The sequence below is a fragment of the Cottoperca gobio genome, unplaced genomic scaffold (genome assembly GCF_900634415.1).
Source record: "Cottoperca gobio unplaced genomic scaffold, fCotGob3.1 fCotGob3_42arrow_ctg1, whole genome shotgun sequence".
NCBI lineage: Eukaryota > Metazoa > Chordata > Actinopteri > Perciformes > Bovichtidae > Cottoperca > Cottoperca gobio.
In genome coordinates this window covers 553434-577854 of record NW_021167006.1, presented here as the reverse complement: position 1 = coordinate 577854, position 24421 = coordinate 553434, and the positions used below count along the sequence as shown (strand labels likewise).

The 24421-nt window shown below is 42.7% G+C and overlaps 1 protein-coding gene across 1 annotated transcript in view; it reads right to left on the bottom strand.

The window, feature by feature from the left end:
* Positions 1-1101: 1101 nt before the first annotated feature.
* The window catches only part of LOC115006009 (thyrotropin-releasing hormone-degrading ectoenzyme-like), a 38424-nt gene continuing 15104 nt past the window's right edge, over positions 1102-24421 (bottom strand). Inside the window, exons 3-5 of the mRNA XM_029428011.1 lie at positions 21104-21380; positions 5165-5291; positions 1102-1364 (exon numbers count right to left, since the gene is read on the bottom strand). Of these exons, the coding sequence (XP_029283871.1) occupies positions 1207-1364; positions 5165-5291; positions 21104-21380 (562 nt within the window). The 3' untranslated portion in view covers positions 1102-1206. The remainder of the gene's footprint in view (positions 1365-5164; positions 5292-21103; positions 21381-24421) is intronic.

Sequence of the window (24421 nt, the reverse complement as noted above, 5' to 3'; positions counted from 1 at the left end):
TAATTTGGTTATTTTCCAACTTCTTGGGTTGAAACTGTTTCGTATGGCGTCAGCTGTTTGTTGTGGCCTCAGCAGGATTATAACAAGCTTAATACAAGTGTGTGAGTGTGTGTGTGTGTGCTCATGGAGATCCAGACACTAAGTTATTACCTGACCATGAGGGAAATACTTTGTTTGTTTGTCTTAGTTCTGTTTTTCTGACAGTTTTGTTCAAGTCTGATCTGTTCTCGTTAACACCATCAAAAGGAAACTTTCTGGCACCATAGAGATGTTGTTTGTGAACTGTTCCTTTAACGACACTCCGGATGGTAGGTGTGGAGATGTGTGGACCAAACAGTCGAACCGACACACACACACACACTAGTCTCCAACGGGACACAAAAGTACATTTTTCTCTATGGTTGTGATCTGTACTGTCTGTCCCTTTAAATCTGTATCTCAGCTCATCATTCCTCTTTCTCTCAGGAGCTCGATGCCCTGCATGACAACAGATGGAGCCCTGAGGCTCTGGGACCTCACACACACACACACACACACACACACACACACACACACACACACACACACACACACACACACACACACACACACACACAGCAGTGGGGTAAGAGGCAAGCTGTGGTAAAGCTTGATGTCAACATCAGTCTGATGTATACACACACACACACACACACACACACACACACTCGCCCATGGTTATGTGGATATATGTATATGAAGAGGGCGCGCACGCACACACACACACACACACACACACACACTCGCCCATGGTTATGTGGATATATGTATATGAAGAGGGCGCGCACGCACACACACACACGCACACACACACACACACACACACACACACACACACACACACACACACACACACACACACACACACACACACACACACACACACACACACACACACACACACACACACAGCAGATTTATAATGGAAGAATTCATTCAGTCACACAGAAAGAAAAAGATTAAATATCTGCCGAGATATGAAACAGAAAATCAAATCAAAAGAGGGATTCACGCGGAGGGAGTTTTCTATCTGCATTAATTTATTTATTATAGTTCACACTTGATTTCAATTTGAGTGTCAGAACTTCAAAACACTTAGCTGGGAGGGCATTTGGGGATTTGGGACTTGTGTTTGGCTCAGAATCAGTGTTTTCCTCTGGTGACTCCACCGAGTGAGAGTCTGACTCCTCAGCAACAAAAACATCTTATTCCATCAACTGCTGGTGGATCACTGAGCAAACCGAGGAATGCTGGGAGATGTAGTCCCTGCTGGGTCCCCCCACACTGAGCTGTGACACATGGAGCGGCCTCTTTAACTCTCCACACCGCAGAACCGTTGAAGCTTCCTGTGGAGACTTCTCTTTGAGCTTTGAGCAGCGTAACAAGTTTTATTCAATCATGTTTCATTATGTTAGAAGTAATTGAAAAGTACGATTTAGTGCAGGCAGGTTACAGAAGCACGTTTTCTTTACGCCATAAAAGAATCATAGCCCGTTTTAAATCTTCCGACGGTCCCTGAACTAATCAAACGCATCAGTCCAGAAAAATAACCAAATTAAATCTTAAAAGTGATTTTTGTTCATTAAAATCACTTTATTCTACGCGTGTCATTTAACATTTCTTTCTTTCTTTGCATTTCAAGAAATTAAATGGCAGCAGGGAATAAAAAAACTAAACAAAGAGAAAAATATGATAAGATAAAAAAAAGGTAAATTAAAGATTCACCAAAAATAAACCTACTAAGCAGATCCTGAACTAAACATTACATATAGAGTTCTGCTCCTCGTCATGATTGTGCTGTTTCCACAGAGATGGAGAGATAAACGAGGCCACAGTGAGTACAACGTGAACCCTGACACACAACCTGTGTTATTCTGCTTACAATATGTTTTAGAACTGACTTAAAGCTCTTGCTTATTATTTTAATGCACCTCTTGGCCTTGCAGCTCGGTGTATTTCGGACCTCATGGTACCGTACGCAGCACACAATCTTCACTCAGATGTTTTTTCAGCTCCAGAGTCACGGTCTGATCCAGAGCGTCTTCACAGGAGCCCTGAGGCTCACAGCAGCAGCTGCAGCTGCAGGCCGGACGGGGTCAGAACATCTTTGAAATCTCCTCTTCAGAAGTATTTTTTTTATCACAGAACTTTCTTTTGTTTTACTTGAATTGTCTTTTTATCTTATTTTACTGGAATTGTTTGCTTTGCTCTAAAATGTATTGATTTTAATTGGCTGCCCTGTGAACCACTTTGTTGTTTGGTTTTAAAAAGCCGTCTTTAAATCTTTGTTTTTTATTAACTATTTTCATTAAATATGTTCGTCAACAACCTTTTTTTTCTATGACTAAGACGAGACGACGGCACCAACGTCATCAAACACGAACTCAACACGATATCAACATGCAGCATCGTTGACAAAAAAAAGATTAAAATGTAGTTCATATCAGGACTACAGCGACTAAAACATGGCCGACAGAAATGTTCAATATAATTTGACGATCGAAAAAGACTAAAATGTCGACATCGACTACAACTGGATGAAAAACAGTTTAGTTAGTTTAAAGTTGTCTTTGACTAAGATAACCCTAAAAGCCCAAACTTTGAGTCAACCCACCTAAAAACTAAAAACAAATGACAAAGATTTTTCCTACCCATCTGCGTTATGAAGTGTGAAGCTTTCACTCCAGGGATACTGTGGCAGAACAAATATGAATATCTATAAAGGATATCTAAAACAAACGCCGAGTGTTTGTGTGCTGGAGAACCGAGTGTGGGTGCCTTTGGCCCACATATTGTTGACGCTTTTGGCTCAGTTTTCGGAATGTTGGCACGAGTTAATATGGAGGCAGAATCAGCTCCAGTTAGCAGCACGCAGCCAAGCTTTGGGCAAATGTTGACACCTGGAATTAGACCAGCGTACTGATTCTGGCGCGTCATTGATCACAAGTCTGGCAGGAGCCCAACGGCCACGTGTGCCAGGTTTACTGAAGGGCACGGTCGAGTAAAGACACTTCTGTGCCACCTGGGTTCTGCAGCATCCTGAACAGTAACGCCAGGCTTCAGAACATTTGGACCAGTAGAACCCAATTATCTGACTGACACACTCCTCAACCACATACCTGAAAACTAAAGAGGTCACCTGTTGTAATTCATCCTGAGGGGAACATTAATGACCAAGTTTCAAGGCAATTGATTGAATAATTGGCACAAAAAAACACAACAAAAAAGAACCATCACCCTGAACGTCAGCCAATCCATTGGGTAGAAGTTGAGATGTTTGAACATGTCGACCTGCTGATGACAGTCAGAGGATCACTAAATTAAGAATCTAATAGTTGTTGAGATAATTCAGTCTGAATCCCTTGAGCCATGACAATTATTGCACCAACTATCTGGATTGTTGGGCTCTGTTCGGTATTTAGTACATAACAGAACATATACTGTTTCTCCTGTGGATTTTCTAGTATGTAATGCGTTCTATGCTCGGACATTGTGATTTCCCAAAGATGTGTCAAAACAAAATGCCAGCGTAAAATATTCTCAGACAATTTGAAATATCACGTTTCTAGACTTCACAATAAAAGCCTTTCCAATTAAAACCAAAACTTCTCTCAGTTCTTGACAAATTGACATCTTTGACAATATTTTCCACCGACATCTTATTCTGGACCACAGGACGTGGCAGCACCTTTAGCTCACCATGTAAGTGCCTCTTAATGCAGCTAATATCAGAGGAAAGGTCAGGAAGGGGAAGTAAATGTCAAATGTAATCAGAGCGGATGAAAACAAACAGGAAGTTTATAATGTGATGAATGAATGTTGACAGGAAGAAAGGGTCTGACATGTACAATATAGAACCGCAGCTATCATATTAGCTTGTTTGGGCGAGGAGAGGAAAAAGGAAATGCAACGCTGTGGCACGGTTAATTGATTCTGGCAGGACACAAGTGTAAAAACACAAACAATTATGAAGACAGAAGAGGAAGAACGAGGACAGGGAGATGAAATTCGACTACTCTGACATGATTCATTAACTTGGAGAGAAAAGAAGGGAGTGTAAACACCAAACATGGTTGCACAGAACTGTACAATCACGACGACTGCTGAGGTTGAGAGGTTAACAGCAGGAACTGAAACCAGCAGCACAGAAAGAAAAACTATGAAGTCTAATAGGATCCAGGACAAAGGATCTCCCAACCACCCCAAAGTGATGGCTCTTTTTCCACAACCTTTTTCAAGAACTCAGTAGCGATGCTTTTGTTTCCGCTGCCACTTCAACTCCTCTCAGTGACTTAAATACCAGGTACAACCAGGGTTTGATTAAGTTCTTCAATCAGGATGTTACTGCCATACAAATACACTCAAATATACAATATTTGAAAGACACTTCTCAACTGACGCTTCAACTCCTCTCAGTATTTGCAAGTGACACTTCAACCTCTTGCATCCCTTCCACTTTAACTGTCTCACAACTGTCTTTCATTGTCTTAGTTCTGCTCCCAAATACTACATTAAAAGAGCAAAATTAAAATCAGTGAACTGGAGTGTTATCAACTCCACTGACACTTCAACTCCTTTCAGCTCTTCCCCTGAAACGTCTACTTCTTTAATCACACAAACTTCTTCCATTGCGTCCATTTTAGAGCAACTTCCACTTCAGTGCCTTTGTTTTTAGAGCCACTTCGACTTCTTTCAGTGCTTTTTTTAGTGACAGCGATTGAATTGAGTTTCAGTACAACAAGGTATCTTTGATGTCTTTGCCGAGTATAACATCTTTCTATAGAATCCCACTAAATAAGCTAAAACTCTCAAAGTGTCTGAACACAAGCGTCTGTGCAAGAACTGACTGAGGTTCAATTCCCTGAGCTAATCACGCGTTACATTCTCCAGACACACGGGAAGAAAAGGAGGACAGACTGTTTTCTTCACATGATTTGAGTACAAATTGCTGAACCCAAAAGTAATTGCACGAAGGACAAAAAGTTGGATGACTTCCCTGAATAAAGAACAGCCCACGAAGGGGACACAGATAATCAGGGGATAGAAAGTAAACAGTGTGCTTCTTATTCGATGAAAACTGACAGGAAGTGAAACATCAGAGGACCCAAACAATGTCAAAGGAAGAATAAGACGTCAGCAGCCTTACCTAGCTTGGGCAGTGAGTACTGAACTTTAAAGTAGTCCTGGTAAAATCCCAGAAGCCTCTTGGTGATGTGCAGAGCGTAGTCCCCGGCTCCGCTGGAAATGGCATCCGGCCGAGCGTACAGACGGATCTAAAAACAAAAGAGAAATGGAATCAGGACGATTTTAATAGAGACGGCTCGAACAACAGATACAGAGAGAGGAAATTGAATTAGTGTATGCTCAGCTCTGCAGAGAACACAATGGAATTAAGCCAAGGTTTTACACAGAGGGGGAAATTAAATTTGGCAGAGTTTACAATCAAATCTACAAGGAGACAAACAGAACAGGACTGAGTGTGTTTGGACTCTACAGAGGAAATAATACGATCAGGTCGAGTTTAAATTCAAATCTGCAGGGAGACTGAAATTAACTTCTAAGGTTTTTTTGTCCAAACGTACGCAGAGACAAAGAAGTGGAAACGGGCCAGCGATAGGCAGGTCAAGCCTTCAGAGAGAATAAGTGGATCAGGCCTTAGCTCGTGTTCAGCTCTCCTGATGAAAGAATGGAGGTTGGGTTTCGGTTCAAATCTACAGAAAGAAAATAGACTTACAATTGCAGACAAACTCAATTTTAAGAAACAGAGGAGGATAAAAGTGGGGTCAAAGTTTTGCTTTCGGATGATTCAAATATTTCTCACAGTCAGTCAAATAGATATAAGAAACCTTCCTTTCCGTGCAGCCTGGACTCCCAAACCACCAAATCAACCAAATGTTTTTGGTTCACTATACAACATAAACCACATTAAAACTGCGTAACACGAGAGAAAACGCGTTTTACACGTGATTGAGAATTCAGTTCAGTTGCTCTGTTTCCACTTCAACTTCTCTCAGGTACTACCAGGTCTAACTTCAATTTCATTAAATGCTTCAAGTTCAGTCAGTACTGCGACAAAATATTGCATTTAAGAGCATGTAAAAAAACATCAGAAAACTGGAATATTATCAACTCAACCAACACTTCCACTCCTTTCAGTAATCAAGTCACCCACATGTTCCCTTTTTTTTGGTCAGTTTAGGAAAGCTCAATCAGTTTATGTTAAGTTATTGTAGCCTGTTGATGGGGACAGCACTTCATTGCATATTTAATAAATTGTTTATTTTTTTAGTTAAATAAAACCGTCTTTTTGAAATTCCACCTGTGACTCATCCTGCAAAGACTCAAACTGAAGCTGCAGATTCATTCATTTAAAGTAAAGCTTTAAAGCTTGTGTCTCTGACTTAGTGTGACTGCATCATAATAGTTTTCATGTGGTTTATTTCCTGTTTATTGCAAATTTACAAGCAAATTTGCTTTAAATATCAAAACAAACAATAAAACGTACTTTAACTGTAAACGTAGTACAGAGCATACAGTACGTCTGTACACGAGAGCTGATCTACAAAACATTGATCAATAATCAATACTGCCGGGTCACGTGACTGCAGTGACCTCGCTGGTGACCTCATTCAAAGGCATGCTGACAGTGTGTGTGTGTGTGTGTGTGTGTGTGTGTGTGTGTGTGTGTGTGTGTGTGTGTGTGCCTGTTGGTGGGATGTCCAGGAGATTTCAAAACCTTTTTGTGCAGGTTTGAGATGTCAGGATCTGTGTTTAATTATGTAACACCGGGAACTCTCTAACAGGCGAAGAAAATAGCCACAAAACACAAGACAGCGGCGGTAAAATTTCTCTTCTCTGGAGGCTTCCCATCAAAACACAAAAAGAAATGTCCATAAAGACTAGAGTCTGCTGCCCTGCGGTGCTTCTGAATGTCATTAGTTCTGTAGGTATTTAAACGTAAGTATCGGACACATGATGAAGGTGCTAGATGAAAGTCAGAGGACCACTAAAGTTAGAATTCATCCTGAGGGGAACATGGATGTCTCATGGCAATCCATCCAATAGATGTCGAGACATTTCAATCAAAACCACAAATGTCGACCTCATGGTGACGCTAGAGGAACATCTGAGCATCACCAGAGTCGGTACGGTTCGTCCTCTGGGAAACACGAATGAGTGTAGCTAATGTCACGGCAATCAATGTGAAATTTAATGAGCTTTTTGTACCAATTGACAGGCCAACGTTCCTGGAGCCAGAGCATGTCGAGAAATGAGCGCAAAATGAACATGTAGAAGCTCCGTTTGTAGGTGAGCCTGAAGAGAACACACCAGAGCATTGTATGCCCGTCTGTGAAACCTTTGCAGCCTTGTAGAAAACAAGCGAATACAAAAACGTGATCGATAATTTTAGATGGCTTTGATACTTCTGTTAGTGCGGTATGAATCTGCCCATCCCTCAGTCCAAAGCGTTTCACTTCAGTGCCTCCCAACTCATTCTTTCAGGCTGACAAACAGACAGACAGAAAGACGTTTGCTCCATCGGAGTCAACTTTCTTAAGAAAACAGTTTCTGAGCTAAAAGCAATTTGGCAAGTTTGCAAGAGAATATGTGCTGCTGCTGTCTGACACAGAAGAGATGCAGTGTCTGAGGTCAGCTGTACAACATATCTGCAAGCTGCACGCAGAGCTATGACAAATCTAAAGCATCTGGTGTTGATTCTGTACCACAGGAAGTGGGATGATTTAGTCTTCCCAGTACTGAGGGTGCTGCTCGAGGAGCGCTCCTCAAGCCATCAGGATAAATACAATGTGCATCCAAACCTATTGTTTTTATGTGAAGAGGGATTTATAGAGCATTTAGAGGGGGCAGTGCAGCTGCTGCACACTTTCTTATGCAACTGCAAGAACTATGATTAGTCAGCTGGGCTGCTTGTGTAAAGATTCATTGATCCTTTAGTAATCAAACCTTCTGCTCCCTGCAATCATAACAATATAGTAACTACGTGTACAAGACCGATGGAGGACGTCCAGCAGCCTGCAGGCAGCCTGAGCCCCACGACCTCCTCTCCAGCGTGAGCGATGTGCGTCTGGATCAGCTGTAAATCTGCTGCTGTAATTCTGCCCTCTCTGTCTGTGTGATGGACACAGCAGTTCATCAGTGTGATCCATTAATTACACACAACCACTGTCAGGTGATGTCACTGATCGATACGAATTCCCTGTATCTTCTGCAGGGAATGAAAAAAACAGTGTGTGTATGTGTGTGTGTTGGTTTTACTGTCAGAGAGAGGACCACTTCACTGTCAGCTGAAGGACGACAGAGACAGGCTATCAAACACATACACACACACACACACACACACACACACAGAGATACTCAGAGATAAAATACACACACGCACGTCTCGTATCATCTTTCACATAAAGACTGAAGAGAGTGGACGCGCACACACACACACCATGAAGTAATGCTGCTGTGTCACTGCTTTCATTTCAACCATACACACACAAGCACGCACACCCACACACACAAGCAGGTAAACATTATTGTCCCAGTAATGTCACTCTGCTATCTCTCTCAGTTTCCCTTCCACTCTAATGAATTCACAGAGGCTTCTGTAGCGGTAGCATACAGAGTAAATCATGTTCTGTGTGTGTACCAGTTCAAACTGCACGAACACGAGGACGAAGTGTTCAGCATCGAGCTGCGTTTAGACTCAACATCAAGCACAATTTACAGCTGTGGATTGTCAACAAAGGCAACAGAAAGTTATCAACCCTCGTGTTTGGTTCAGTCACGATATTAGCATGTTAGCAAGCTAACGTTAGCATTTACCAATACCCACACTACCATACCATTTAGTACGCCAATCAAAGATGAAGTGTGTCCCATAGTTTGTCAAAAACACCAGGATGCCCTCCTGCATCCGGTCGCATTCTGCAGTATGCAAACCTGCGTACTTCTGACTATTCTGACCCACAATCCTTTGCTCAGCAGACACATGAGCAGGAGTTCAAAGAAAAAGTGCGTTTTGAACAGTTTCAGTTTTGTTAATTAGCAAAGATGATGTGGGACTTCTCATTTTAATTGGTCAGTTTAACCAGTTTAATTGGCAAAGATCAGCAGCTGTGGATGAGATGAGCTGCAAGTAATTAAAATTCATTCTGTAAAGGCTGAAATTAAACTTTTGGTGGCTGCGTACCCGACTTCTCCCCGTCCTCACTGTAACACTGTAGCACCAATAATCCAGCTTCTCACATCCGTTTCAGGAGAATCTAAATGACTAACTAGGACCTTCAGTATTAAGTAGCTTGTGTTATAAAAAGGACTAAAAGTAAGTCGACTACACCTCAATGTGTCAGACGCACATTAAACTAACATGTCTTTCCGTCGTTTTCTCTTTTGTTTGCATCTTGTGTGTACGAGTTTGTATATATGTTGGTTTTGTAATTGTAAAGCGTTTTTGTCACAGAGCTCAAACTAATAGATTTGATTCTGTATTCACATTTGATCATGTGCTTCATCTTCACTAACATCAATATACATACTAATACAAATATACTACTAACAATAAACACTATTACTACACAAGCCCGAATACTAAAACTGTACACAATCCTGCTCCTCTTCTTCCTCCTCTTCGGTTACTCCAGCAGGACTGATTTTTCAATAATAATTCAAACTTTTAAATCTCTTCTCTTCTTCCCCACACTCTCCTCCCTCCACCAGAACTCATCTCAGCGCGCGGCAGCCGGCAGAGTGAATATCTGCTCAGAAAGTGGAGGCTTCATTGAAATCGTCGCTTCTTGCGGTCGACTGTCAGCGAGCTGCTGAATTGAGAATCATCTCCCGAGCATTCCTGAAACGCCTCCAGTCATGTTTTCCCGGGTGAGGAGAAACCAGGATGCATTACATTCTGCAGTGGAGGTCGGTGTGACATCCTCACTTCAAAGTATCTTCATATATACATTCAATGAGCCTCTCAGGGCTGAAATATGCTGCTTCAACCGAACTAAAACCATTGCACGGTGGCTCAGAGAAAGAGGTCCATGTTGGGCCGACACTGCGTGCATCTACAAACATGCAAGTCAGCTCAAGTGGAAACTTTAAATTGCCCCAAGGTGTGAAAAGGTTGTTGTTCGTGTTTCCTCGCTCGGTGACAGACCGACGGCCGCTCAGGGTGTTCCCTGGCTCTCACCCAATGCATGCTGGGATTGGCTTCAGCTCCTGTTTGGCCCCGCTCAGCACTTCAGAATGTATGAGATGGAATAAGGTGAAATCAAGACATGAGGAATATTCAGATTTGAGTCCCAAGCTTCCACTCTCTTCACAATGTTTGCAATGTTTCCATAAATCAAATGAATGTTTGCACATTTGATCAACGCCTGTCCTTCAGGGCTGCAGCTCGGAGAACATATCAAATAAAGTATGAGTTGGGAACAGAAAGGCTGCAGACACGCCAACATGCTCAGCTAGTAATTATCTTTAGTGTCGCAGGTGTTTGGTTACAAACCAAAGTGTTGGACACTTTAAAATGTTGACCTGATGATCGCCAAAGTTATTACACTTCATCCCGAGGGGAACACGGACGTTTGTACTAAATTTGATGGCAATGCATCCGATAGTTATATATATTTCAATAAAAACAAGAAAATGACACTTGAAGAAAGTCAGAGAATCAACAAAGTTAGCAGGATTCCTCCTCTGGGGAACAAACTGCATGTCAATCCATCCCATAGTTACTGAGATCCTTCAGTCTGGACTGAAGTGGACCTGCTGGTGTGGAAGAGGAATGAACTGCTGACTCACATTATGTCCACAAACAGTCCAGATCCTACTTTGCCATCTTGAATTAAACTAATGTAAATGAAACCCTTTCGTCACACATTTCACTGTGAAATCCTTTCGAGGAGGTGAAAGGATAAATTCCCCCCGAACTGCTGCAAAGCTTTTAATGTGAAACAGATTAACAGCAAAACAGCAGCAGCAGCGCAATTATCACAGCCGACTCGAGCAGATCCAAACACGAGGAGGCGTCTCACTGAAATGCGATCAAACATAAAGTTCTTTTGAAACAAAGAAAACTAGAAAGAACTGCGAGTCTCCAGTAACAGCTTGTGTCTGATTCTCATTTCCTTGGACTCTGTGTTTAATGACCACACTCGCAGGACTGTCTATCATAACTTCAGCAATAAACCAGACGCAGCATAATAAATGCTCGTTGTGCAGAGTCACTAAATGTCCCACACCATCAGACTCGCTCGCTGCACACAGGGACAAACTAATCTTCTAATTAACAGATAGATGCTTGGAAATGTCAAAATATCTATATAATCCACCTTGCATGAATCTAAAGTTCATTATGTGAGTCTTTCTTTGTTTAATCTGTTTAAAAACCAAAGTGTTAAAACGTCAATTTGCAGTTTTACGGGTTATGAGACAAAATATTTCCTGGCGAGTTTCCAGCCAGTGGAAACTCCAGGAAGTTGCAGCTTCCAGAAAATACATGTTCCAGCACGTCTCAGCTGCCGTCACACAGAGCTCGTCCAGCAGTGTCCCGTCTTTATGCTGCTGGCTTCATATTTAACAGATAAGAAACCTTTACCAATGTTCTCAAACTAATGTTTGTCCAGAAGGCGTATGAAATGTCAAACTATTCCTTTAAAACTACCTAAACTTCATATTCTATGGCAAAAATACCAAATTCAAAACAGTACGAAGAAAATGTGCAGCTTTCCAGGGAACAAACCAAAGTAAAGATGTTTCTTTTAAAACACGTAACATTGTCTGTAATATGAAGATGTACAAATACATACTTCACCATAAATACCATTTACAGCTTTAATATCATTACTCACTGTAATATCCATATGCATTGTTATATATTGTGTTATACTACAATGTGCACACTTTTACTTTACTATATGTATAAATATTGTTATTGTTATTATTGATTCTGACTTAATAAACACACACTTTAAGAGGGGAAAGTAGGAATATGACAATGGAAGTTTTAATGTGTACCCTTCAAAATAAGAGTCTCAGCAACACTACTACAGTGCAGATACACCTGATGTGACTTGAAGAGGTCCGGTCAGGTGACACGTCTCAATCAACTAAATGAGTCCATTAGTCAAAGAAAGCAAGAGCAACGGTGACATTATCTCCTCAGAGAGGAAGATTATTCAAAGGCCTGACGACAGATAAATGCTCAAACACAAGATATCACATATTGCTTTTCTCAATTAATTGAAACTTCTTTCTCCTCATTTCATCTTTATCTCCTCCCCCTCCTCTCCCCTTGTTATCTCTCCACTCGCCCGCGACATCTCTCGCTGCGTTATGTCGCCCTTGGATGATGGATGGGGTGACGGACGCTCGGTTGCCACGGCAATTTGATGGATGGTTTAGCAACTGATACGAGTGCAGAGAGAGCACAACCAACACACACAGTAACACACTCTCCTCCCGCCGTATATATGTGTATCCTTGACTTTGAGATCAACAGACCTCAGACAGTCACTACTCCCTCCACATCAAACACTGCTGACCCGTGACTGCAGCGCCACACATCTGTCCAATCGCATCATCACTTTTGCTGATGACACCGCTGTGATGAAGGAAGACAGGCCGAGAGCCGGAGTAAGGATAACAGTCCCTCTGTCAATGTCAACAAGACAAAAGAGATGATTGTTTTAGAATGGCAGCAAAGAGACAGAATCAAGGTCCTGTCCATGGATGTATTACTGAACGGGCCAACCGGGAACAGCAGGTGCAGGGGAGCAAACTGTCACTTAAAGACACACGTACCAACCAGGAGGACACTCGGAATGACCACAAAGAGACACGAAATGACTACAAAGAGAGGCAAAAACAATGACAGACAAAGAAACCCTAAAAAACAGACCAAATAATTACAAAGGGGTCACAAAAGGACCAACAAGAGACACAAAACAACTATACAGTCTATGAGAGGAGGTGGGGCCTTCTGCATGTCGGTGCCCAGGGGCCCGTTGTAATTGACTCATGGTCCTTCCCCACTTCCAGGCTACTTTATGATACAATGCAGTGGCGTAGCTAGGCCCATTTTAGGTGGACTTCAGAAAAGAAAAGTGACATTCTATGGCATCTGAATGAACAGCGTGATCGAGCTCTTTGCCGCTCTCAAACAGAGAAGGAACTCTTTGATGCTTCCACCTACAAGTGTCTGAAAGACAGACGGTGTGTTAAAGAGTGGATAGGCATTTTTTTGTCTTAAAGTGCACCAGATTTATGCAAATGTACTTTATCTTGGACAAGGGGGACCTGTGTCCTGTTAGACATTGGTGTCAGTGTTTCTCCAATCATTCAATGTTTTTATGATGATAACTTAAAGAAGAAAATATGTCTGTTGCTTTGTAGTTATTGCCATCTCAGCTTCTTTTTAAATAATTTTGTATTATTATTTTCACAGTTGTAAGTACCATCAACAGTATGGGCAAACATTCTTATATCCCTCCCCCCCCCCACCCCATGGGCTCACAGAGATGAGCAAGTATAAGATTAGTAAGAATCAATTATAAATTCACATCCAAATGAAAAAAACTGGGTTTCCCAGCTCATGCTCCTTTTTGAAGAATAAAGTCTTCAAAATGAAAATATTTCACTTAATTGTCAATTGTTTTGGTATTTTTTATACTTTGATTGATTGATATATGTTTTATATTAGTGTTGAGAGTGCCCCCCTCCCCTTACCAAGACCACAACGTTCTATTAGATCTAGCATCTTCATGTTGCTCTCAAAGTGCACCAGGTGCAGACAACTCACTTTAAAATGTTTAAAGAATTCTGCCCGGGGAAGCATGCCCCCGGACCCCCCTAGAGGATGTGAAGTCCACCCTACTCCTAACACATGTCAACATGACTAAGGCCAGGTAACATGGACCTGGTTAACATGACACAACCACAGAACACTATGTGTGTGTAGCGGCTCTGCTCAGTGCAGAACTCCCAGACTTACTTCTCCATCATCAGGCCATCTGAGTTCCTTTAATGCTGATTGTACTACCATGCAGGTGCACACAGCTCCACCTGACCTCTGGGCTAAGCCCACCCAAACTTGAAAACCTAGCTACGCCCCTGATACGATGTCTACGTGAAACATACTTTACACACCAGTCTCACGTTACTGAAGCTGCTAATTGTCACCACGAGACACCGCAACATCTCCGCCACTCAGGGTTCATCTTTAAATGTGCAGAAACGACAGTTTGGCTTCTGACTGAATTAGTTCCATTCATCAAACTGAAGAAAGCATTGAACACATCTGTGCATTACATCCTGTACACTCAAGAAGATCGGTATTAATCTCGTGTAGGAGCGACCGGCATAAACACAGTTGTGCGCTATTAACGAGGATAAATGCCACACATTCATTTACAAGTTATCATTTGGAAAGTTTTTGGTTTTGTCTGTAATATGTAATCAAGTAAAACTGGAAGGGCACTTGGAGAGCGCAGACCTCCAGCAAGGCCTCGCCCCGTCTCACAATGTCAACCAAAGTGAAAAACATTGCGTGCATCTGCCCCATGATGTTATCTGTATCTCCTTTAGCTCATGCTACATCCTTCCACCAAGTTCCATGGAAACTGGATCAGCAGACAGACAAGCCGACAAACGAAACCAAGACACATGACCTGCTGGGCCAATGGAACAATCCCCAAACATCAAAACATGTGGAGAGCCTTAAAACTCATCTCCATGTCAATGCAAACATACACTCAACCATTTGTTTCCAATACTTTCTGGCTTTCTAAAACCAAAAATCACCAGGAGACTCTCAGTTTGCCGCCTGTAGACCTGGAGAAATAGGACTCGAGGTGTTTGGATGCATGACACACACCACTGCTGTGCTGCCAATGCTTTTCCTTCTCACATTGTTTAATGGGAGCATTTGGTGGCCTGAGGGAGTAAAACTGTCTAATATAGGAGGAGAAAAAGGCAAACGGGAGGAGAAAATCAATTGTATGAAGAAGAAATATGTTTTTTTTCTTCTTTCCTGTTCCATTAGTCTCGTGAGATTCTTCCTGCACGGAGGATAAATCAACGGGTTACTTTTATCTCCAGGAGGTTTTGATTCCCACGTCAAAATGTTTGAAAAGCAGAAATGAAACCTTTACGCCTTATTGTTTTCATTTCCATAGTATGTGTTCCAGCGCCAACAGGAAGTCTTTGTCCTGATAATCACGCCGATGATTTGTGATGGAAAATATTTGGAAATTGTGTCAAAAATAGAAAACGATGGCAATCAAACACACAACAGGAACAAAGTCGTTTTCCTTACTGCGTTCTTGTGTTGCAGCACGTTGGTGGTGCACGCTTTGTTTACCGTATTCGTGCACCTGAACTCATTTCTAATACGGAACGTTTGCAACACTTTGTTGGCCAGTTTTCTACAATCATCACTTCCAAGCATTTTCTATGTGAAGGTTTGGTCTGTGTTTCTGCACCGACTGCTGACTGCTGTTCTCTGACGTCGTTCAACATTCAAATTAAACATTGTTGTATGTCACAGAATGATAGAACGTTTTCTTGGTTTAGAGGCACAAAGTCAACATAAGGCTGTAAAGTGTCGTAAACTTTGTTAAAATAAATAGTGTTACATAAGAATTAAGTGTTTATTATCATTAAAAAACACACAAAATCCCCAAAACTTGATCCTGGGACGTGAGAAAGTGACATCATCATCAAGAACATAACATTTATCATTAAAGAACTTTAACATGGATCTATTTCGATGACGACTCTTGAACTCAGCGTGAGGAACGAAGCGTCTCCAGCTTCCTGTTTGCGTGTTAAAGGCAGAAACCTGTGGACGTTATGACGGATAATACACACCGACGGTCTCCATGACGCTGACAGTCGGTGGATCGACAGCAGATGAAGGAACACAAGCTAAATGTCTGCAGGATGGTGTTATTGAACCCGGAGCTGCTCAGCAGGTCAACACACAGTTTGTGTTTCCTGTCACACGTTAATCCTCCCTGAAGGGGAAGAGGCTCATTACGGGAGCAGAGATTCTCCCAGAGACACGTCACACTGACAACACATCAACGACTAACAGCTGTTTGTGAATGAGTGAAGCCTGAAGTGTCCCCGACTGACTGCAGGAACACGATCCTCTGGAGAGCTCGCTGTGTTCACAGCTTCTGGAAGTGTTAACAATACTGTCATTTACTAGGCACCGCTTTCTGTGCGTCCAACAATCTGTTGAGAGCAACACGAGGACAGTTCTGCTCGTTGCCGATGAAAGCCACGCATCGCAAAGTTCAGTTCACACAGAGTCTAACTACGTCACGTTCATCACACGGGTGTGAAAACACGTGCGTGTTACCAGCAGTAGCGTGCACGTGATGCGCAGCGTCTGTGAGAGATCGTGGTTTTGTTTAAATGTAAACAAAGTAAAAGCGTGGAGTCACTGCAGACTTCAGACAGGCACCATCGTTCCCGAAGCTGTAGTCTCTGAGATATTATCATGATCAGACGTTTAAATATGACGTCATCAACATGTTAATGATACTTACAGAACAGAGTTTTGAGATGTTAATAAAACAAAACATAGCGACGGGTGGAGCTGCCACACAAAACTACGTATTTAATGAAGTGATTTTAATGTATTTTGCTTTAATCTGTTTGAAAACGCAACATAAAGACGAAGCAAACTAAACTAAATGTACATGACTCGACTGAAAGTGTTGAAATGTGTAAAACGTACATAAAAAGGGATCTTTGCAGGAAACAGCTTCACAAGACTTGAACTGAGGCAGAAAACACATTTCCTTAAGAATATTCTCGTCATTATTTAGTCATATTCTGTCTCCTACATTAAGATCAACACGTCGAGGTTATCATGTAACACTGCACACTCCTTTTAGATTGCATCATTTATGCACAGACTAAATTCCCGCTCTGGGAAACCTCCAGCACGCGGCTGATGTTCGCGTCCCTCTCGTCAGATGAAGAATATGGACGGATGTTTTTTGTGTTTTCCCCCTTCGACATACAAAGCAGTTTCTTTCAGAGGGTTTTGGAAGAGGATGGAGGGATGTGAGGATTAATGTTTGTGTCAGAGGAAGCTGCTCTGCAAACAGACAGCTCCTCTGCCTTCAGGCTCAAACACACATTTTAATACGAGCGCGATGCTGTAACAGAGACGCACACAGAGAGCGTCCGGCGGGTTGTTAATAGGGAAATCTGCATGTGCTGCTTCCTGCTTCTCTCTCTCCACCCTGCACACTTTGTGTCTGCACATCTCGCTTTTGTAATTGAACCGGGACGATCTCCTAATCAACAGATCTGTCCTTCCACAGCGGCCATGATGAAGCATTTCATCATCCTGACACAGAGTTATTCAGCACGTTCACATCTTCACCGTTATTCCAGCCGTTCACTGACGTTAAGAGACGTAATCTATGGATCTGTCATATTATATTCAATGCATAATAATAATAATAGTGCTTTCTTCTCTCTGATGCGTGGCCTTTGTTCACTCGCGTACTTTTCTAATGCCGGACGAGGCTGTGAATCTTCCCTGTGCCTAATCCTGCAAGATTCAAAAAGAAAAAGTAATAACAAAAAAAATCTAACAATTTCATTAAGTTTCTTCTCTGAAATGTATAAAATCCAGAGATATCGGCCAACTGTATATATATTCAAAAATTAAATAAACTTCTCTTCCACCCTTTAAAATCAAGAAGGCCACACGACCCCCTCCGTGAAGCTTTGGCGACCCCCACTCGGGGTCCCAACCCCCAGGTTTGTAACCACTGACTTAATCCTCCTCAAATTAAATATCAAAGATAATCAAACAAACAATAAATATGAACTAACACGACGCACAGCAGAGTGTGAGTGCGAGGACTGTGTCCCCGATACACAACCACAGACCCTCTCTGGTCCACGTGTCTCCTGCTGGATCTCAAAGCGTCTTTCTGAAACAATCTCAATCATGAAACATGCCGATGGCACAGAACACCTCGCTGTTACTTTCAGAAGGCGACGTGTGCACTAAACTTCAACTTGATTCGTCCCCTAAAGGGCAATTAGTTTTGCAATTAGTGCAACATAAAAGAAAGACGAAACAACACAACATTAGTCCAAGTAACGCCGACTCAGCAGCTCTGCATCGAGGAACGAGCACAATCAGCAAAGTGACAATCCTGTCATCAAGTGGGTCTGAAGGTTCAGAGGCTCCACGAGGCCGGACGCAGACTGAAGACAACGTGGACACGAGGAAACCAAAACGTTCTGTTCTTCTAACCTCACACACTCTGAACACACAGACAGAAGACGACGACATGGCGGCTGCACACAGAGCTGAGCCGTCACACCTGTAGAGTTACAACAAGTCACCTCGTCTATTTACCTGAGACAAGGGGAGTGGTGCTTTATGGTGAGCAAAGAAAGAAGAAGAAGATTAATGTATTCATTACAAAGACTAAAACTCATAAGCTTCACTGATTACATTACATTATCTCCACACACACACACACACACACACACACACACACACACACACACACACACACACACACACACACACACACACACACACACACACACACACACACACACACACTGATGGTTATAAATGACCCAGATATGATTTCTCATTAAATCAGCATTCCACCAAAATTATCTTTCAGTAACAAGAAGGCACAGATGTGTGTGTGTGTGTGTGTGTGTGTGTGTGTGTGTGTGTGTGTGTGTGTGTGTGTGTGTGTGTGTGTGTGTCCTTGAGTTCCTGGCAGTGGAGATGGATGAGCTGTAATTACACTGATAGAGAGATGATGGGAGGAGAGAAGAAGAAGGTCGTGCGTGTGTTCGTCCTTGTGTACGAGCGTTGGACGCGCGCAGGAACATATTTCAGTTTTAGAATGTGACGCGTGTTAAAGCGAGGGGGGGGGGGGGGATCAGCCGGATGCTTCAGAGTCACAACAGACGTGATAAACAGTGTGAAGCGTGGAAATAAAATGCAAAGCAGCTTTACTCTCGGGTCGCTTCTCAGGCTAAATTATTAATCTTTAATTAATTTGTTTTTCCGAGTTGAAGACGCTCCGTGAGGTGAGAGGGACGGTGCGTTCAGGTTCACTCAGTAACTCATTGATCGTCGTCTGCTGATGAACTCGGTCAGCAGCGGCTGCGTCACAATTAAACCTCTTTAAACCCTTAACGCACAAGTGTTGCACAATTAGTCATAAATCTCACTTGTTCTCGGGAGTCATAACTCCGTTAAATGTGAACGCACAGGCACGATACACATCTCCTGATTCAGTGCGACCTTCACTTTCAGACAATATCATTATCTCTAATCAGCCGATGAACAAACGTCCATAAATCGGCTTACAACACATGGGAATAAAGGAATAAAGCCTTCTTTCTGAGTATCAAAGTATTCCAGTGATATGTGTGTGCACACACACACGACTGCTCTGCAAACAGGAGCTGTTCATTCAGCTTTAAATAGTGACACATGTAATTCTGCTGAGGTTGAGACAAAGAAGGTGCCGGGAGACAGTGAAGTAATGAAAGCATGTTGGCCTCTGAACAGAAGTTAATTATCTGTAATCTCAAGACATCTGTTATCTGCAGTTCACATGTTAATCCTGGAGTTGTTCTCTGACAACAACCTGACGCAGTGTGTCCACACGTGTCACGTAGAGACGGAGCTGCTGCAGAGACGTCTCTGTGTCCTGCTTCTCCTGTGAGAACAACTGAAGAACTGGGTTATTAAGAAGAAGATTCTCAAGACCTGCAGGATCAGAACTCCTAAATGTGGACAATTAAAATTAAGTTTCTGCAGGAAAGATTTAATATCTATTTTTACTTTGCGATAATAGAAACAAGTGCTAGGGTTACTATAACAACGCACATTTATTGACATGCTTGCACCCTAATCACCAGAAAACGCAGCTCCAGTGACTGAAGCTCTACGAGGACTCCAGGGTCAGTTCTGGGGAAACTGAACTACTTGATTAGATGTGTAATAATGCTGCAGGTGTGTTTCCATTGGAGTCAGGTGCCTCTGTGCTTATATCTATATATACTGTATATACTGTATATAGATATACACGTACTAACCATGAGCAGTCACCCGTTACTTCCTGGTTCTGCCGCCTTTCCTCTAATTACCCTCGATATCAAACATCACAACTTCACTTTGTCAAATCATTTGTGAAGGTATTTAGTGTTTCAGCCCCGGAGATGAAGATTTAATGACATGAAACTGCGAACTGATCAATGTCGAGATAACGAGCTTCTCTAGTTCCTCTTCTTTCAACATGGACTGTTTCCTCTCTCAGCCTCAAGACAAACTGTAGGCCCAGAAGAAGAAGAGAGAGAGAGAGAGCAGAGATGATGAAGGAGAAGAAGACGGAAGAGGAGGAGGAGAAGAAGAAGAAGAAGGAGAAGGAGGAGAAGGAGAGAGCAGAGGATGATGAAGGAGAAGAAGAAGAGAAGAAGAAGAAGAAGAAGACGAAGAAGAAGAAGAAGAAGAAGAAGGAGGAGAAGAGAGAGAGCAGAAATGATGAAGGAGAAGGAAGAAGAAGAAGATAGAAGAAGAGAGAAGAAGAAGAAGGAGGAGAAGAGACGAGAGCCAGAATGACGAAGGAGGAAGACGGAAGAGAGACGGAGGAGAAGAAGAGCGAGCAGAGATGACGAAGGAGAGAAGACGGAAGAGGAGAAGACGCGAAGAGGAGACGAGGAGAAGAAGAGAGAGAGCAGAGATGACGAAGGAGGAGAAGACGGAAGAGGAGAAGAAGAAGAAGAAGAAGAAGAAGAAGAAGAAGGAGAAGGACACCGCAGAGTCAACAACACTTTCTGTTTGTTACATAATGAGATCATTAAGTGAAGATCTCAGGGTGAGTGTTTTAAAAAGCAAATAAGCTTCTTATCTTAATTGCCTTTTCTTGCTCAGGTTTATTATTTCCCTCTTTATGAGCATCTATTATAAAAGTATTGTTTTTATTACATGTGTTAATTATTCTGCACGTGTGTGTGTGTGTGTGTGTGTGTGTGTGTGTGTGTGTGTGTGTGTGTGCAGACTGACCGTCACGCCGCTGTCGGTCTGCGTCTCTCTGTAGGTGAAGTTGCACACGGCCCAGGCCAGGTAGTACGTGGACATGCGCGGCGTGCGGGCGAAGCGGTTGGTCAGCCAGCTGTCCTCGTCTGACAGCGAGCTGCTCTCCACGGGCATGTTGGAGAGCGAGGTGTACTGAGGGTCGTGGCGGAGCGTGAGGGAGAACGTGGCCTTGTAGATGGGCTCGTCGAAGCAGGGGAAGGCCTTCCGGGCGTGGATCGGACTGAACTGCGTCACCGCCAAGTACCTGCGGGACAAACGGGAGAAGAGAGACGACTTTCACAAGGAGAACAATAATGAACGACTGTGGAAATATTGAGCATCGCAGATCATCTTCATTATTAGACTTTATCTAACCGCCAGTCGAGGTGGACAAACCACCACATGCACGTCTCTCAGCGATCTGTACGACCATAACGCCTCCACTCACACGAAGTTAGAGCTCATGATTCCTCGTGTCATCACCACACAGACTAGTTATTCAAGATGTCTTTAGTATCTAACGTCATCCCTGCAGTGAAGCCTGAGATAAGATGGAGTTACATCCTGTAATAGCAACACTTCTAAATGTCGTAGCAAACGGAGATAAGAGGATTTCAGACTCATGTTTCTGCAGGCACTGAGTTCCACTAGAGGTCCATGCCCCCCCCCCCCAAATATAACAAATACGTATTGCTTCATCTTCCTCAGCAGCACATCGAGGCTGCAGGATGTAAACATGTGTTTACACTCTGCAGTGCATCAGAGAGCAGAATCTACCTGTAATGGACGCCAGCTGTCTGACTGACCTTCGTCAGTAAAACGCAATGATGGCATTTAATCGTACAGCATTTTGTGTTGCATTATGGGACATTTCCCAAAAATGTCAAACCTTTTCTTTAGATTAGATCGATAGAAATCTGTGTTTTGGCGAAACCAGTGAATGCAAACAAGCAGCAGCAACTACAGGATGAAGATGAAGATGAAAGAGGAAGCAGAAACAGAGAAAACCTGGAATGTGCATCATGTTTATATATATATATATATATATATATATATATATATATATATATATATATATATATATATATATATATATATATATATATATATATATATATATATATATATATATATATATATATATATATATATATATATATATATATATATATATACATACATACATACACACACTCTCTCTCTCTCTCTCTCTCCCTCTCCTCTCTTTTTATTTCTTCATATTTTCTTGTTCCACAGAGAAATAATCCAAAATAAACACGAGTTTGCTCCTGATGTGTTTAAGCCGAGTTGAGTTTTCCTCTCAGAGCTTTGTTACGTCAGCTGACAGACACAGGAAGGACATTAAACACCACAACAGTAATCCCTCAGAAAACATTATTTTTATCGCGCTCCTGCATTTGTCTCCGGGTGTTTGTGGAGGAAGAGATGAAAGGAATAAAAGTGTGAGCAGGAGGAGGAGGAAGGAGGAGGAGGAAGAAGAAGAGGAAGAGAAGGAGGAGGAGGAGGAGGAAGAAGGAGGAGGAAGAAGAAGAAGATGAAAGAGAGAAGTGGAGATGAGGAGGAACACAAGTGAAGGTAAAGAAAGATATGAGAAGCCGCCATGAAGCAGGTGTACTGGGGGAGGAAGATAAAGAGGAAGAAGAGATGGCAGAGGAGAAACAACATGATGAAGGAGTAGGAGGAGCAGGAGGACGGACATATAGGAGGGAGAGATGAAGAGGAGAAAAATATTTGGGGAGAGGGGAAAGGACTGAGGAGAGAAAGAGAGAGACAGATTTTGATTTTTCAAAAAACACTTAATTTACAAAAATAAATGTAAACTCACAAACAGTTTACAAATAAAGTGCAAAGAAAATCCCTTTGTTTTAAAATACATATCTCTATACTACACACACACACACACACACACACACACACACACATTATTTTCAATTTTTTTATCCAACCAAAAATTGTGCAAAGTGCAACTCACCCTTATCAATAAAACAAACAATATTCTTGAAACACCAAAGCTGTTTAAAAGTCTCTAAATCGTCACTATGTTTAAGAAATCTGAACTCGAGCCAGAGTCTGGCCCTGATGTCACAGAGCCATATTGTTTGGCCTCCTGCCCCTCTCTGTTCTCTACGGTGTTCCTCCTGCTTGTATAAATCGTCATTTTTGCTTGTTTGCCTTTTTGTAGGCAGCTCCCATGATAAAAACTCTCAGTAAAAACTACATCAAAGAGACTAAAAACCAATGTTAAAAGAGAGAAGAAACTTGTGAGTCTCTTACACTCAGTGAAAACATGGAAAACAGTCTCGCTTTCTCCACCAAGTCCGTTGCTCCACACAGTGGAGGGTCTGCTGCACAGGCCTTTTCTGTTGATGCTTTTGACATATAGTATAGAAAGTTTTTTTGTCGGATCTGTGCAGCGACAGTTTTTCCGGATTAATGACCTTGAGCAGGGGGCCGGTCAGTTCTCCCAGCCCTGGGCTCAGGTAGACTTCAGGAAAGGGGTCCGCTGGGTCTGGATCAGCCTCTCCCTGGCTGTATGTGGTTAGGAGGGTTCTCTCTTCTCCAGTGAGCCTCTGGCTCCAGAGCTGCAGGATTCTTTGAGCCACCTGGACAGAGGTCAGACACAGCAGAGAGCCCAGGGCCCGGGCATCATTCAGCGCCGGCCCCACTGCATCCACCAGCTGCTGCAGAGACAGGGTCCTGCACAGAGCCACCATCAGGCCGGGTGTGACGCTGCTGCTGACGTCCAGCCTGGCTCCGTGGATCAGTGGCTCCTTCAACAACCAGTACAAACAGTCAGAATTTGGGCTCCTTTTATGGTTAAAAAGGGCCCAACACTTAAAAACACCCTGATAAAACGGAGGCAGCCCACTCAACTTTAAACATTTAGAATCAGTTAAAAACAGAGCAGTATCCAGCCCCAGGTTACGTCTGAGGATACAGCTGGCCACGTCTCTCCAAACCAAATCACCCGGACCTGTGAGATATTTTTGTAAAAACTGAAGTCTAAAAGTGGCTGTTCAGCTGGCCAGGTGGACTAGGCCCTGTCCCCCCTCCTCTCTGGATGAAAACAGCACACCTTGTGGCACCCAGTGTAGACCATCCCAAAAAGAAATCCACCATTTGCTTCTGTATTTTGGCTAACAGGCCAGAGGGAGGGTCTACACAGGTCAGACGGTGCCACAGTTGGGATGCCACAAGGTTGTTTAAAACCAAAACCCTACCTTTAAAAGACATCTGAGGGAGCAGCCACTTCCACTTGGAAAGCTTTCCCTCAATCTTTTCAGT